The sequence below is a fragment of the Mirounga leonina genome, unplaced genomic scaffold (genome assembly GCF_011800145.1).
Source record: "Mirounga leonina isolate KUSES-001 unplaced genomic scaffold, KU_Mleo_1.0 Mir_173, whole genome shotgun sequence".
In the NCBI taxonomy this organism is placed as follows: domain Eukaryota; kingdom Metazoa; phylum Chordata; class Mammalia; order Carnivora; family Phocidae; genus Mirounga; species Mirounga leonina.
The window spans coordinates 79,002,543-79,018,568 of record NW_023270447.1 but is presented as its reverse complement, the minus strand read 5'-3'; the positions used below and the strand labels follow the sequence as shown (position 1 = coordinate 79,018,568).

Genomic DNA, 16,026 nt, shown 5'->3' with positions numbered 1-16,026 from the left:
CAATGAAAAGAAGCATTCAGTTATTTTGTCAACCATTATAAGACTACTAATGGCACTGTGTCTCCGGACAATCAGTTAAAAAAATAAATAACAAAAACATTCCACTTAATCATCTCTATCCAATAGCTTCCCTATATTTACTGAAGTGCTCAAGGAGTGATTCCCCAAAACTCAAAACACCTATCTTTTTGTCAGCATCCAATATGAAAACAACTAAATAACCAACTCCTGCAGATTGCCACCAGAGGCACTTTTCAAAAAAACTAATCATACTATAGTACTGCCTTTAAAAAAATCTATTCCGGGGGCCTGCCCTTTCCCTGCGATGTGATTCTCAAGCAAGGGTTTGTGTGAATATGTTTTGTGTGGGGGTTTGGTCAGAGGAAGGAAAATATATATGATCATCTTGTGGAGGGGGAGTGGTCTGATTCTTCTCCCTACTTTCAGAGAACCACTGTCATAGGGAACCACCCTTAAGGCTTAGCCAATATCATACTATTGGAGCAGAAAAAAGGCTGAGAACAAGCAGCTGAAAAATGAAGTCTGATACTAAGAGTCCAGGTTCCAGGGTTTTAACTACCTTATGTACCATTCTCTAGCTCCGTACTTTTGCTCTAGCAACAACCTATACCTCCTACTATCCCTTGAGTACATCAATCTCTCCAACATTGTTCATACCTTTGACTATGCTAAAGGTATGCCAAAATTACCTTCTTCCACCCACCCCTTGTACTCTCAATGAATACTTTCTTAACTTTAAAACTTTGACTATTAATATAATTACTATTAAGCCAGAGTACTAAGAGAAGAGGTGATGAGGAAGGGTCAGATACTGGATACATTAAGTAGAACCTACGGATTTGCTGATAGAGTGGATGTGACTATGAGAGAAAGAAGTGTCAAGGAAAACTCTTAAGGCTTTTTGTTGCAGTAAGTGGAAGAATGAAAATGCTATTTACTGTGCTATTTATTTACCTACTGAGATGAGGAAAACTAGAGGAAGAGTAGAGTTTAGAGCATAAAAATCAAGAATTCAATTTGGACATGTAAAGTTTGAGATTCTTACTAGACCTTCAAAAGCAGATAGCAGCAAGTAGGCAGGAAGAGACACAAGTTCCAGAGTCAGAGAATAGGTGTCCATTCTGGAATTAGTATAGTATGGACAACATTTAAGCCATGAGACTGGGTAATTGAAGAAATTAGTACAAATAGAGAATGAACCCGAGGACAAAATTCTGGGGCACTCTATGTTGTTCAGACATTACAAGTATGAAGAAAACCTAGCAAAGGACATGAAAAAGAAAATCAAGGCAGTGGCTGAAGTAAAGAGAATGGTTTAGGAATGGGGAGCATGCATAACTACGTAAAATGGCGCTGAGAGTCAACCAAGATTCAGCAAAGTAGAATGCACAGGTGACCCCTACAAAAGTTATATGGGTGGAGGGGTGGGAAAGTGCATCCTGATTAGGGTGGGTTCAATAGTGAATGAGATGGAAATGAAGAAAAGTGGTTGGGTTTGTTTGTTTGTTTGTTTGTTTGTCTTAAGATGGGAATAAAACAGTATATACCTGTATGCCGAAGGGACTAATCCAGCAGAGAGAAAGAAAATGATAACGCCAGAAAGAGAGAAGAGAACAGCTAGAGTAATAGCCTTAAATGTGTACATGATGGGATCCAGTACCCAAGAAGAAGATTGGCCTTTGGTAGAAACAGTGATGGTTGAGTCATGATAACAAGAAGGAAAAACATGAAGGTATAGGTAGTTAATACAGGTAAAATCCTTGGTATGTTAGTACACAAATAATGTTGGCTCTATTATCACTGTCATCATCAACATCAAACCATCCCCACCATCATAATAGTCTTTTAAGTGGTAATTTCTTGGAAGCAGTACCACATTTCAAGGTACCAGAATTCTGCAGGTCTCAATCAAATTTGGAGAGGATCTGAACAGGGGGCTTGGCTAGGATTTCAATTAATTCAATGTAAAAAGAGAAAAACACCTTATTAGCCATGCTTCTGGTAGTGCATACAGTATTCTCAAAGTCAAGCTTAAATAAGCAATTCTACGCTACCCTAGAATGTCACTAGTTCTAAAACTCAAAACAATCCCCTAAAATTCGTTTCAAATGCTGCTAGACAGGCAATACAGTCTGCTCACTTTGCCATATTTTTTAAACTAAGTGACAAAGATCCAAAAGGTGAAAAAAATTAGATTGTTCTAATGAAACATTTTTGAGTCAACACGACTGGGGTAGAGACTGCAGAAAGTACACATGCAATAAATACCAGCTGAATAAACCTGGAAGCATAGGATATCTCAATAAAGGGGTTAAACACAATTAGTAAAATATCAAGTCAACTGTGGACCCCAGCAGAGTGGGCCCTCTACCTTACCAAATAACGATTATCTTTTATAGAATACTAATTCAACTTCTTATAATGTCAGAGACATTTAAAGACATTTATTTTATTCTATTAAAAATGTGAATAACTTTTGCATACCATTTACTAATTAGGTATGTTACTTAATGTCCCCGACCTCTTATGCATGGAATGTAACAGGTTTATCTAGATTAGAGGTATGTCACCTAAAGCCAATAGGCTAAATCCAGTGCAATTTTATAAATAAAGTTTTATTGGAATACACCTACATACAGTATTTTATCTGTTACCTACTGCTGCCTTTTCACTAAAATGGCAGAGCTGAATAGTTGCAACAGAGACCATATGGCCTGCAAAACCTACAATATTGCCCTTTATAGAAAAAGGGCTGACCCTTTCTTCCCCTGATCCTTGTTCTTGATCAGTGGTTCTCCAAACTCCAGTCAATACAAAATGTGTCAATGATATATGGCAAAATTTACACAATATTAACCACATTACTATACTAACCACACACAGAGCCACAACTATAGGCTTGCTAATTTGACATTTTGGAAAGGTCTGTTACTATTTTGGAATTATTTCTGTCTTGTTCCTTCACTGTTCAAACAGCCTTCCTATATGAAATGCTACTGACATTAAGTAACAGTTTTCTTTGAAAGCCTTTGTGGCAAAATTAAAAAGGTAATAGTTCTGTATGTTTCTTCCTTTATTTTACTTTACTTTTTAAAAATTTTATTTCACTAGGATATTGAAAAATCTGGGAACCAGTGGTCTAGTCAACATTTAGATTTGTTCGCAATGGTAAAACCCCAAACACAAATATCAAACAAATGCACTGTAAGATCCTGAAAGGCAAGGAGAGTATCTCAACATCTACATCCTACAAAATACCTAGTACACTGTCTTATACATTGCAGGTCTTCCAAAAACCTATCAAAACTGAATTTTCCCATAGAAACAAATAAAAAGATATGGTTAAGTATGCAGGTCGTACATAAAAATCAGTTCATCCCATAATATCCCAGAATAATAATGTCAGTATACAACCACATCCACAATCACAGTACTTTTTTTTAAAGATTTATTTATTTATTTTAGAGAAAGAGAGCATGAGCAGGAGGGACAGAGGGACAGGTAGAGAGAACCTCAAGCAGACTCCAAGTTGAGCACAGAGCCCAACACAAGGCTCAATTCCGGGACCCCAAAATCATGATCTGAGCCGAAACAAAGAGTTGGTTGCTTAACTAACTGCACCCCAACAATCACAGTATTAACACTCCATGAACACACAATCAAATTCAATTTTGGACGCCAGACTTTCCCACTTCCACACACCATGGGGAACAATGAATGAATCCCTCAGCTCTTAGGAGCTAAAAAAGGTGCCCCAGCCCCCACAGAGCTCAGGAAAAGAGTGGAAAAGAAAATGAAAGAGGGAAGAAGAAAATGATACAGTGAGAAAAGGGGAAAGTATAGTCTGAAGCAAAGGAGAACAGGACTTTTTTTTTTAAGATTTTATTTGTCAGAGAGAGAGAGAGAGAGCACAAGCAGGGGGAGTGGCAGGCAGAGGGAGAAGCAGGCTCCCCACTGAGCAAGGAACCCAATTGGGGACTTGATCCCAGTATCACTGTCACTGCTAACCACACCTCTTTGCTCCTAAACCCAAATTTTTACACCTTGGGCCATCACCTTCATGAGGTATTTTTCTGATATAACAGGCATCAAAATATTTAAGAAACACTGATGAGAGAAAAACTGAAAAGTGACACTGATCAAACACTACTCATTAGTTATTTTTCCTCAACACTATAGAAACACTCCAAGAATTATAATGTATAAACAGAATTTTATGATCTTGTTTACTGAACTTCAGTAAGGGCAAAAATACTCTTTGGGAATCACTGTTCAAGATTTAAACTGAATAGAGGAGTAAAATATTATTACCCTAGAGTGAAATGTAAGCTAAGGAAAAAGAACTAAGACTTGGGCAAACGAGACTGTCCAACTCACCACCTCCACCAGCAGGGCAGGAAAGAACAAGACTAGGATTCGTTCCTTACCAGTTCAGCCAGAGGAAGGCCCTCTGCCCTAGAAGACAGGACTGCTGTGCTTCAGAACAGAGAACTAGGATTCCATTCCTTATACTTGCTTTTAACCTGAACCCAAGATTAGGAAGAAGAGGAAGGAGAAAAGTGGGGGACCAGGATCAGAGGGAAATGAAAAACTGGGAGTGGAAGGGTAAGAGAAGAAGAGATTCCAAAACAAGAAAATAGGAAGGGGGTATGTTTATGTCTTCTAGACCGTAAGGCCAGAATAGCTGTCCCAAGGTGGTACAGCAGAAGGACCTATAATTGATGGGAACTACTGGACCAGAACTTTTAAGTCTGATAAAAGCATATTAACTAGTGATAAGCCTTAAAACTAAAATATCTGCCCAAATAATGAAAATAATCTAAGCCTGGATTATACATTATGATTCATCCCTAAAATGGAATACTATATAGCTTGAAATTCTATAGGTAATGAAATGGAAAGATGTCCATGAATATATTGTGAGATGGGGGGAAAAATACCAGAAAGTTTTAGAACATTATAAATAGTATGTGGCCATATGTATTAAAAACTGTTTAAATATAAATGAAAAAGCATGTATTAATCTGTTAAATTATTGTTTCTTTAGGGAGTGGAGAAAGGGAAAAGAACTGGCTACTTCAACTTTATATATTCTATTATTATTTGTATTTTTCTCACTAACTTGGTTACTTTCATAATGAAAAATTATTTTAAGATTGTTTTTCTCATCTTAAATTAACTAGGTGAACTGTTTTAATCTATAAGACAAACTGCTTACTTGATGGATTTGGGATCTGCATAAGAATTTCCCAGGGAAGAAAGAATATCTAACAAAGGGAACAGATATCAACAATATTTGAGATACAACTGCCCCTCAATATCCTGCTTTTTGTGAAAATAAACAAATACAGTCTATATGTAATAGAAATAAATAAAGCCAAATATGTTATAATATTGTATATCCAAATCAGCAAAATATTTCCCTACCAGTAAACTCATCTATATTGTTTCTATATATACTGCAGTAGTATTAAGAGCAATAAAGAGGGCTGGCACAGATTTATAATAGAATTTTAATGACAACATTTTGCATCAAAAAGTTATTTATATAATGTGTAAATAAACAGGCTAGAATTCAGTGAGACACCTTTCAAAATGATTTTGCGAATTAGAAGATACAACTGCATTCCCATTACAACATGGGATTCAAAGAGAAAAGTCTGGAGATTTTAGCATATTTACTCGGACAGCCAGTCTCACCTTATAGTTTTTCTACTCAATAAATTCTTGATAGTATCAACTGCCAATTTTACACTTAAAAATAATTTTAATTGGGGGCACCTGGATGGCTCAGTCAGTTAAGCATCTGACTCTTGATTTTGGCTCAGGTCATGATCTCAGTGTCCTGGGATCGAGCCCTGTGTCGGGCTCTGCCCTCAGAGGAGAATCTGCTTGTCCCTCTCCCTCGGCTCCTCCCCCTGCGTGCTCTCTCTCTCAAATAAATAAAATGAATAAATAAATAAATAAAATCTTTCTTAAAATGGAAAAATAATTTTAATTGGATTTAAATTTATAGAATAAGTACAAATACAAAGGCACTAAGGTGGTATGAAAACCCCAAGTTCAAACTAAGTTCAAGGGACACTTTAACAGTATTAGCAACATTCTATGTCAAAGCTGGGTGATGCACATGTATTAACCGTACTTTAAAACACATATATGTAACAAGTGTTGTTTTAAAAATATCAAATATTTCCTAGTAAAATACAACTTCAGTAAAGCCATGTTTCATATATACATACTTGCGACATTTAATGACATTATGAAGTGTATCATTTTGTAACTGGCAGTTTCACAAGCAATAGTAACCAAGGTAAGAGAAAGGTTTTCCCTTTTCTAAAAGTAGTGGTTCTTTGGCCTATTTCACCTCAAAACCTAAGGGAAATGTTCTTGGGATATTCTAATACCAATTAATTCTGATGTAAAGGTTTTTAATTGAGACACTAAATCCCAATGTTAGGAACTTGGTTAGTGGATACCTGTTTATCTATACTAGATTACTATATCTTAAAAGAACAAGTTAAAATTTTAATATGTCCTTACTTGTAGCAAAAAAGATCAATGCTTACTGAATCCTAAAGCTTAATTTTTCTAGTATTTGCTGATTTTATCCCTTAGAATTCACTTTCTATGTAATAAAGCAAGTATAATATGTGGTAGAAATTTATTGAGTAAGTCATTTTCATTACTCTCTAGCTTAGTACTGGTTCACAAAGTACAAACATGGCACTTATTTCTCTACATTAAAAATATTTGTGATTTTTCGAGGCATTTTCATTTCACTAATCCTCATAACCTTCCTATGGACACAGATCTTATCACAATTTTGCAGAAAATGAATCACAGAGGTAGTCAGTTATACTCAGTCATCCCACCCCAATACCTAGTCACTGTTTTAGGTGCTAAGGATACAGCAATGAACAAAAGAATCAAATTCTTTGCCTTTGTGGTAGTACATTCTAGTAGGGAAACATTAACAAACATTTTGGTAAATGGTGATAAGTGCTTGGAGAAAAAAAATCATGGAAGGGAGATAAGTTATAACTGACCCTTAAACAACACACGGGTCAGGGGCACCCTCTGCTCACCTGCATGCAGTTCAGAATCCATGTATAAGTTTTGAAGCCCCAAAATCTCATCTAATAGCCTCCTGCTGACTGGAAGCCTTACCAATAAAATAAACAGCTGATTAACAGATATTTCGTATGTTGCATGTACTACGTGTATTCTTACAAAAGAGTAAGCTAGAGAAACGAAAATGTTAAGGAAATCATAAGAGAAAATACATTTACAGTACCATACTGTATTTATTAAAAAAAAAAATCTGTGTGTAAGTGGACCCATGCAGTTCAAACCTGTGATATTCAATAGTCAACTGTATATTTATTCCATCAGCAAAAATCCAATAAAAATCCAGGTAATGATGAGTTGGTTGCAGATTCAGAACCTTGAGACATGGGTTCTTTGCAACAGAATTACCAGCTCTTTCAGATGGTGTCATTAACTAAATACTTCTGTAATACTCTTTTCTTGTAAACCACTCTCTAAAAAGCTTTCCATTCAGAACTGTTTGCAACATTTCATTTAAAAATTCTTTACAACACTAAACCTCACTGCCTAAACTGATTAGCAATCAGTTTTAGCAGAAATTGCTCAATTATTTCATACTTACCATAAGCATTGGGGAAGTCCCCAGGTCCTGGTCCAGGATAAAAAGGCCCTGGCCCTGGTGGTTGAACTGGATACTGTTGTGGGGGCCCAACATAAGGAGGGCCACTATGACGGTACTAGAAAAGAGAAATTAAAGATATTTATAAATAATATGAAGATAGCTTACTATTAAAAAACATAAAGTTGTGTGTGTGTGAGAGAGAGAGAGAGAATTACTGAAACAAGGTGAAAACTTGGTTAAATACTTTTCAAAAACGCTTGCTTGCCATCAAGATGCAATGAGGACGAAGAGAAAGATGTGCATTAGGTAAAAACCATACAGCAAATCAGTGCACAGACAGATATCAGCTCAGTATAAAATTATTTCAGGCTAGTAGCTTTTAATGAAATTGAATGTTATCACAGGAACAGCATAATTACTGAGTCTGTTTTAAAGCAGATGGATATGGGGAAGGGATGGGGTGAAAGTTAGAAGATAAAAATAATTTCTCTAACATCTTAGAAAAACTTAAAGAGATGTAGAAATAGCTCCTTACAATATTATGGAAAATGATAAAATGGTAGACTTATAACCAACAGAAAAGTTCATGTATCACTAAAAACCAATGCCATCACCCACCCTCCCTGCTTCCTTTGATGAGAATTTGGGTTAAATCCCACTCTACTGCTGGATGACAGAGACCTGAAAGATACTTTACCTGTGGGATACAGTACTGAGGACCCTGGGGCACTGGGTACGGCATGGGCAGATGGTTAACCATCATGATGTGCTGATTGGCCTGATACACTGCAGTGGGTGTCTGTGCACCAGGACGAATGGAAGGACTGCTGTTCGGGATGGTAGCTCTAGGAGGCTGTATCTGAGGCCTCTGAAAAAACTGAGGAGGGGAGAAAAAAATATTTATTTTTTTACAAAGGGGAATATGTAAATTTTACTATCTTGAGCTTTCTCCTTTTTTCCACTAATAAAAATGTTACCAACTGAATTGGAAATACAATATACATGAAAAGAGGCCAAACTGCATGTGGCTGGGATCACTAAAAATATTCTACACTAGACACACTAAGTCAAGTTTTGATCAGTGCTGTCACACATAGGAAAACAGTAGGGCAGTCTCACTTTTAAAGTGAAGCCTAAGCTATTTTAAATGAAAAATTATATACTATAATTATTAATGATAAAATCTAACAAAAGGGGTAGCTTCTGTCTCTCTAAAAGTTGTTTTACTGTATAAAAGTACTTATATTAAAAATTAAAAGCAGTCCCTTAAAAAACTACCATTCAAGTAATTTATAAAATATTTCTAGACATAAAGATTTTTATCTCAGTCTATCAGTCAAGTTAAATGAAAACTACCAGTAGAGTTGTCACATGCTGATTGTCACATGATGGGAATGGCCTTCCTTTTCTAAAAAGTGGCAACCCCCTATTAAAATGAACCCAATTTTGCTATATTGAATAGTTTGCAGTAAAAGTGGAAAATCTAGACAGACTTAAGAATGGTCTGGAAGGAGCAGAACTCAAAATTTATCAAATGGCAGCCAGTACCTGTGGTTATTTATGGCTCTCACTGCAGGCTTAAAAGCCTTGAAACAATATACCAATAATAAATTCCCACTGTAAATGCATGTATATTCATCAGCAAACAATCAATCTCATTGTAATAATAATAAGGGAATAGAGTAATAAAGAGGCCATGCAGAACCAGTAGTTGTTACCTGGATGGGTCTGAATCCTCCCTTCAATTATGAAGCAAGAAAGCAGCAGGAAACAGAAAGAAAGCCAATGGAAAAGCTTATAGATCAGTAGGAAGGGGTAGGACATAGCATGCAGCTCAACAAAAATATCTCTCTATTAATAATAGGAGAAGAAGGAAGATTAGAAAATCAGAATGACAATTCTCCACTTGAGAATTCAAGGACACATGGAATTGAAGAACTGAATCACACTTAATTGAATATAAATAAATCCAGTGGCAAAAATATTCTAATCGTAGCCACAAGTTGTTAACAGCTTGAAAGGATATGTCTGCTTTCAAGTACAGATGGGACTGATTCCTGATTCCTGTTCTTGGCTCTACAGACACCCATTATGTGACTTGGCATTATTTAGCTTCTCTATGATCCACTCTCCATCTTTAATGGAGAAAAGTTAAAAATAAAAGTGCCATTCATTATTTTAAAGTTTGCAAGCGTCCTAAGAAATAACTAAGCTTTTCAAAATATATTAGACCCTTCAGGACAGACATCTGCTCTTCTCAACTAACACGGCATGTAAGAGGCCACTTAAAGCTTTAAAATGGTGAAACATAAAACTAGTCTTAAAATATGGCCTAGCTCCAAAATCTCTTGAGTTGTCTCACAATTCCAGACATGAATATTGATTGTGATTGGTCCAAATAAAGCAAGGGTGAGCTTTGACCTTTGGGCCCACTCAGGTCTTGTCTTATCCTTAAGCATCAAGTTACCCACAGATAGTAGAAGAAATAACTTTTTATCTTGTGCTGAATTGCAAGAATTAGGATCCAATGTCCAAGGCTCATCCCCATTCGGCCTTCATAACCCAGGACAAAGAAAGCCTTAAAAAGATTAAGTCACAGAAAAGCAATAGACAGTACAGTAGGAGAATGGAGTGGATGGGGGAACCAGATGTGGAAGGCCAGAGAGAGTAGGCTGATGGAGATGAAAAGAAAGTACAAGAAGCAAAGTTGCTAACAGGAACCTGGGCTGGGCCATACCGACAACAACAGTCTCACGTTTATCTCCACTGACAATCTTGTTGACAGACACAAGAATTCTGTTGGCTGCAACCAAGAACACTGAACTAGTAAACTTGCCATCCTACACTACACTTCTCTGAATTACACAGCAGATAAATCTATTATTCATCAATGTATGTGAGCTGTAAAAACACTACATGAATGAACTGAAGCATTTTTCTGACTTGGTTAATATGTCAGTAGCCACAAAACTGTCACAGGCCTCAAAGAGAGGATAGTCATTCATCCGCTCAACTTACTGAGCATTACTCCATGTTAGATGCAGCGGAAGAAATCTTATTCCTGTAAGATAACTTTTTCCACCAACTCTAGAGGGCAGCCAAGACAAGGAGAGTATCACACACAACAGGTGATGATCCACTGTGGTTGTATTATCATCAAATTTTGTAAGAGCATTTACTGCCTGAAGAGACACACGGTGTTACTAACTTGTGCAGAGCAAGAAAAGCAGATATGGGCAAAGTTTCCCCACAATTCTAACAGTTTACTGTATGTGAGTCCTTCTCCTGACACTGGTTTCCAAGTCCTCTGCGGGGGTTTTTAACCCCCGTTTACAATAGCTGAGAATACAGATTCAAGGAGGATTCAGAAGCCTGTTTTCTTCAGTGGTTTTAAAAGAGAAACAAACAAGTGTTTCTGATGATACTGCTAATATTAACATAAGCTGAACCCAGGAAAACACATCATTTATGATTATGTGGACATGCAATATTTTTATATACAAAGACTTCAGCATTGAAACAATGTAGAAAAGTGTATTCATATATGCACAATAAGTAACACTGAAGATTTATATAGTACTTACTAGCTATATATGTAATTATTTTACATATATATTAAATTATTCTTACAACAAAGCCCGAAGACAGGTAGGATTATTAACATCCCCATTAGATATACTGGGAAATTGAGGAACAGGGAAGTAAAGTAACTTCCTAAAGGTCTCCCACCTGTAATTTAAACACAGTCAGGTTTAGGTGTATAACTTTAACTGTTACACACTCTACTTCGTATTTTCAAACAATTGTTGATAGTAAAAAGAAATTTTTTCTAAGGCTGAAGGAATGTGGTGAGACCTTTATCCAACTACACTAATGGGTGGCATATCCCTCAGTCATAACATTCCTGGTAAGAAAAATGTTCCATCAATTACTTCACAAAATTCATGCTTATTATTCAGGAAAATAAATTTCTTCTACCTACAAGACTCTAATTCTGTATCTCCCTTAAAGTAACTGACACCTGTTCATATGCTTTTACATTATTGGTTCAACAGTTAACAGATCTTTTACTCAAACTCACTGCACAAGATTTTTACAAGGACAGGCTATCTGGAGCTTATTTTTCACCCTTAAGAAGTTCCTTCCCTCCCTCATTCTCCCTCCCTCCTCCCCCCACACATGAGATTCTACTATCTATAGAACTAGAAAAGATGTAATGGCTGGAAAGGCAAAGAAATAAAAAGAGATGGATTCTCTTTTTTGTACTCTCTCCTAACCATTCAATTGTAAATTTAGAATTAGATTTAACAGTGGTGCAGGAAATTAAAAATCCGTGGGTGGGCACGGCAGCAAACCACAGGTTATTAAAAAGAACCTGTGAATGTGAATGGGCCTTCCCAAACTGCTTGCAATGCTTCTGAATCTCTTTTCCTCTCCACTGATCATACTCTCCTGGATACTGGATGGAAGGACAGTACAAGCCATTTAATCTAACCACATACCTAAAGTTTAAATCTCTTATTTGACATGCCCTTCAGGTTACGACACTTGAGCAACTGAAGACACAGCTCCATTTCATTATTAAATGGAGTTCTGACTTTCCTTCTACTGGTTCCAAATTTTTCTCTCTGTATCATCTTCCCTCTAGTCCAACAAATATTCCTAAAAGCACATCAAAGTCAAATCCTTCTTCTACAGAAGTGACAAATCTCTAAGTTATGTGAAGACAGCCATCACTGCCAACTTTCACACCAATGTCTATTTTTTGTTCAAAGCCAATTACTACCCTCCATGCCCTGTCCCTCCAACCAAGATATTAAATTCCCTCTTTAGCTGTCTCTCAATATGGTCCCACAGTTCAAAGTCTCACTGAATAGAGAACCAAACACAAATATCCAGGTGATATCTGCCCAGAATGTACCTGGCCTCACTCAATAAATTTATCTGTTGCTAAATCAAAGAGCAACATCTCTCTCTTACTCTGGCTGATTATATTTCCATTAACAAAACCAAGAATAACAGGAGCTCTTTTGTCAACCACATTTTACTACTGATTGGTACTGAGTTACAATCTTATAAAATCCCTAAGTCTTCTTTATATATAACCGGCAACAAGTCACGCTCTTCACTTTTGTATGTATTCTTAGGGTTGTGTAATGAAGTTCAGATAGGGAATCATGTATGTTGTTCCTTTGAAAATGTATCTGGCTAATTTCAATCCATCATTACAGACTGTACAGATACTTCTGGATTCCAAATGTATAATACAATGTCAAAACCACATAACCACCAGCAAATTTGACAGGCATGTCATTAATCCAAGTCACTGATGAAAATGCTGAAAAAGGCTAGGCAGAGAAGGGAGGAATTGTGTACAACATGATCATCTCCAAACTTGATTTCAATCTGTTTTAAGTCTTTTATCTTTCAATGGTCCACTAGTATGCTAGGAGAATGGCAAGGGGAAGAATCAGCCCTCATGTGAGGTGGTACTTTGTGCAGCTTTTCCAAAGGGCTAGGATACATTTAAAACAGAGGCTGAATTTAGAGTACTCATGATAGTTGACTTTCACTGTAATGTTCTAGAAGCTGGAAGGAAAACGTTACCTCTTGGAAAATCCTTCTAAAAATGTGATAATTATACCACTACCTAAAGTTTCCTGGCCAATAACATTAGTAATAAATGCTTTTTGAATATGTTGGTAATTCTATCACTTCTCATGAATTCACTCTTTCTAAAATCATCAAAATACAAGGATATCTCTAAAAAAAACTACATAATAATTCAACATTCTCTAAAAACTACCTATTCGGGCGCCTGGGTGGCTCAGTTGGTTAAGCGACTGCCTTCGGCTCAGGTCATGATCCTGGAGTCCCTGGATCGAGTCCCGCATCGGGCTCCCTGCTCGGCAGGGAGTCTGCTTCTCCCTCTGACCCTCCCCCCTCTCATGTGCTCTCTCTCTCATTCTCTCTGTCAAATAAATAAATAAAATCTTTAAAAAAAAAAATAAATAAAAATAAAAATAAAAACTACCTATTCATTTTCAGCAACTAGAAAAATCATGTTCAATCACATCAGTTCTTCCTATGTGGAAAAAAAAAACGACACAATACTTACTAATTTGCAAAGTAATAAAAACCACATCAAAATATGCTTCTGAAATCCCTAGCTTTCTGCAATATATAGTTCAGCCTACTGGAGGAACAGTAAGATTTGCAATTATGAATTTTTTAGGTTAATATCTTCAAAAATTCTAAAGTACTCTTGAGAAAAATAACAGTGCTATAATTATCTCACAAGTTATAAGGGAACAAGCAGTGAAGAGTCCACATAATGGGATATTCATTCAAGTATCAACCAGATATTCTGCTGACTTACACCAATTTATAAGAAGGTTATTACATTCTAAATTCTTTCTGTACTTTCCCTGCATGTGGCCAATATCACATAATTTATGTTTCATTAAGAATTAGAAGATGTAAGCCCTAGAGCTGAGTCGTCCAATACAATAGCCACTTGCCATATTTGATTACTTAAATTAAAATTAAAAATTCAGTTATTCAGTTGCACTGCACATTTCAAGTGCTCCACAGCCACATGTGGCTAGCAGCTACTCTAGTGAACAACGCAGACACAGAACATTTTCACCACCACCACAGAAACTTCTATTAGACAGTAGTGTCATGGAGGATTAGGTCAGATGGAAGAAAAAAATCCTAAGGATTCTGTTCAGGAACAGAAAGTGTTCTCTCTGATCATGACATAGACTCAAAAATGAGCATCCTTGTAGAATACTTTGCTCGTAGGTAAAAATAGGTTGGGGCGGGGGGGGGGGAGATAGGCTGTGTCACTGTTAAAGGAAATTGACATTTACCAAGAATTTATTATGTGCCAGGGACTGTGACAGGCAGGTACTCTGATCCTCACAACACCCTTAGGAAATAGGTGCTGTTGTTGTAACACTTCAATATTTTATTATTTATGAGCATATTTTATCCATTTCTCAGATAAGAAATCTGAGGCTCAAAGTTATGCCAACTCCCAACCTGTATTTTCTTTACTATCTCTGCCATAACCGTACAACTCTTTGGTGAATAAGGCACTAGATAAAACTGCCCAAGACTGACTTACATTAAGCTCTGAAAAATCTAAGAGGACGGGTCATAAGACTGCATAAATGCTTGATCTTATTTCCAAGTAATATCCATTAGACTCTGATATGCCAGAACTGGCCCCAGAGGCAAGCCCTAAGCCTTCATTTATTTTACTTTCCAAATCTAAGAAACTGCCTAGAGCAATACAAATATTTCTCTACCAGAAACCAAGACTTCAAATGTAACAACACAAGTTTGAATACAGAAATCCTTTAAGGTTCATAACAACAACAACAAAAAATCAACATGAGCCAGCTATTTTCTTTTAATCTTTTAGCAAAAAGAACAAAACTACAACAGGAAAACATGCACAGTTTCAATGCTGCTTGCCACTAGGTAACGTATTTCCTTGATGCGAGATACTGTTAACTTTATCAAGCTTTTATTTGTTTACACTAAATCCGATTGCTTTGAATATGGCATACTATTCAACATTTGTGAATATTATGGTAATTAAAATCATGTATCAACACACTGAAAAATGTTTTTGTTCTAGGAACACTTTTAAATACCAATTCCTTGGTCTTTCTCAAAATGCAAAGACTACTCAGCCATAGTATTTAACCAACACTTGATCTCTGTTGTGAAACCCAAAAGTAAAATAAGGACAGGAACACAGGTAACTTTAAACCACAACTACACGAATTTCAACTGCTAAACATGAAATTAATAACACAAGCCAGAATCTACATTATACCAAGTGACTTGCTTTACTTATGAGTGTACGTTCTGTTCTTTCAGTTTCTAATTACCTTGGGATTTTCAAACTGTTATCAGAGTAAAAATAGTTGACATATTTCTAAAGCCAAGGGTGTTTGCATATAAAATTACTTAGTACTTCTTTTACCTTTGAAGAAAACTGTTAGTCTAATCTAAAGCTCTCTTCAGGTTACAAAATGCAAAAAAATATAACATCCTAATTAACTAATCTAAAGAATCCCTGTAAAAGCCAAAAACTAATGGTACTGGAAGAAGACATGGCTGACATAATTCTAACTGGACCACGGTAACCCTGACTTGAGGGACTCAATAAGGGCTCTGGCTGGCCACACATAAAGATACTCTAAATAAAAGTAGTTCCAAGAAATACATTCTGTAAGTTTCTTGGTCCTATTAAACTAAAAATATTATTATGCAGAATCTTATTTGTTTCAATTCAGTTTACTTCCTTTTACAAA

General features: G+C 36.3%; 1 protein-coding gene across 14 annotated transcripts in view; it reads right to left on the bottom strand.

Moving 5' to 3' along the window:
* The window catches only part of EIF4G3 (eukaryotic translation initiation factor 4 gamma 3), a 338,415-nt gene that overhangs the window by 139,006 nt on the left and 183,383 nt on the right, over positions 1 to 16,026 (bottom strand). For 11 of the 14 annotated variants that reach the window (XM_035019586.1, XM_035019573.1, XM_035019576.1 and 8 more), the window contains 2 exons: positions 8,391 to 8,570; positions 7,694 to 7,808 (listed from right to left, as the gene is read on the bottom strand). In XM_035019586.1, the coding sequence (XP_034875477.1) occupies positions 7,694 to 7,808; positions 8,391 to 8,570 (295 nt within the window). The remainder of the gene's footprint in view (positions 1 to 7,693; positions 7,809 to 8,390; positions 8,571 to 16,026) is intronic. The other 3 variants (XM_035019581.1, XM_035019582.1, XM_035019583.1) reach the window with 1 other exon arrangement.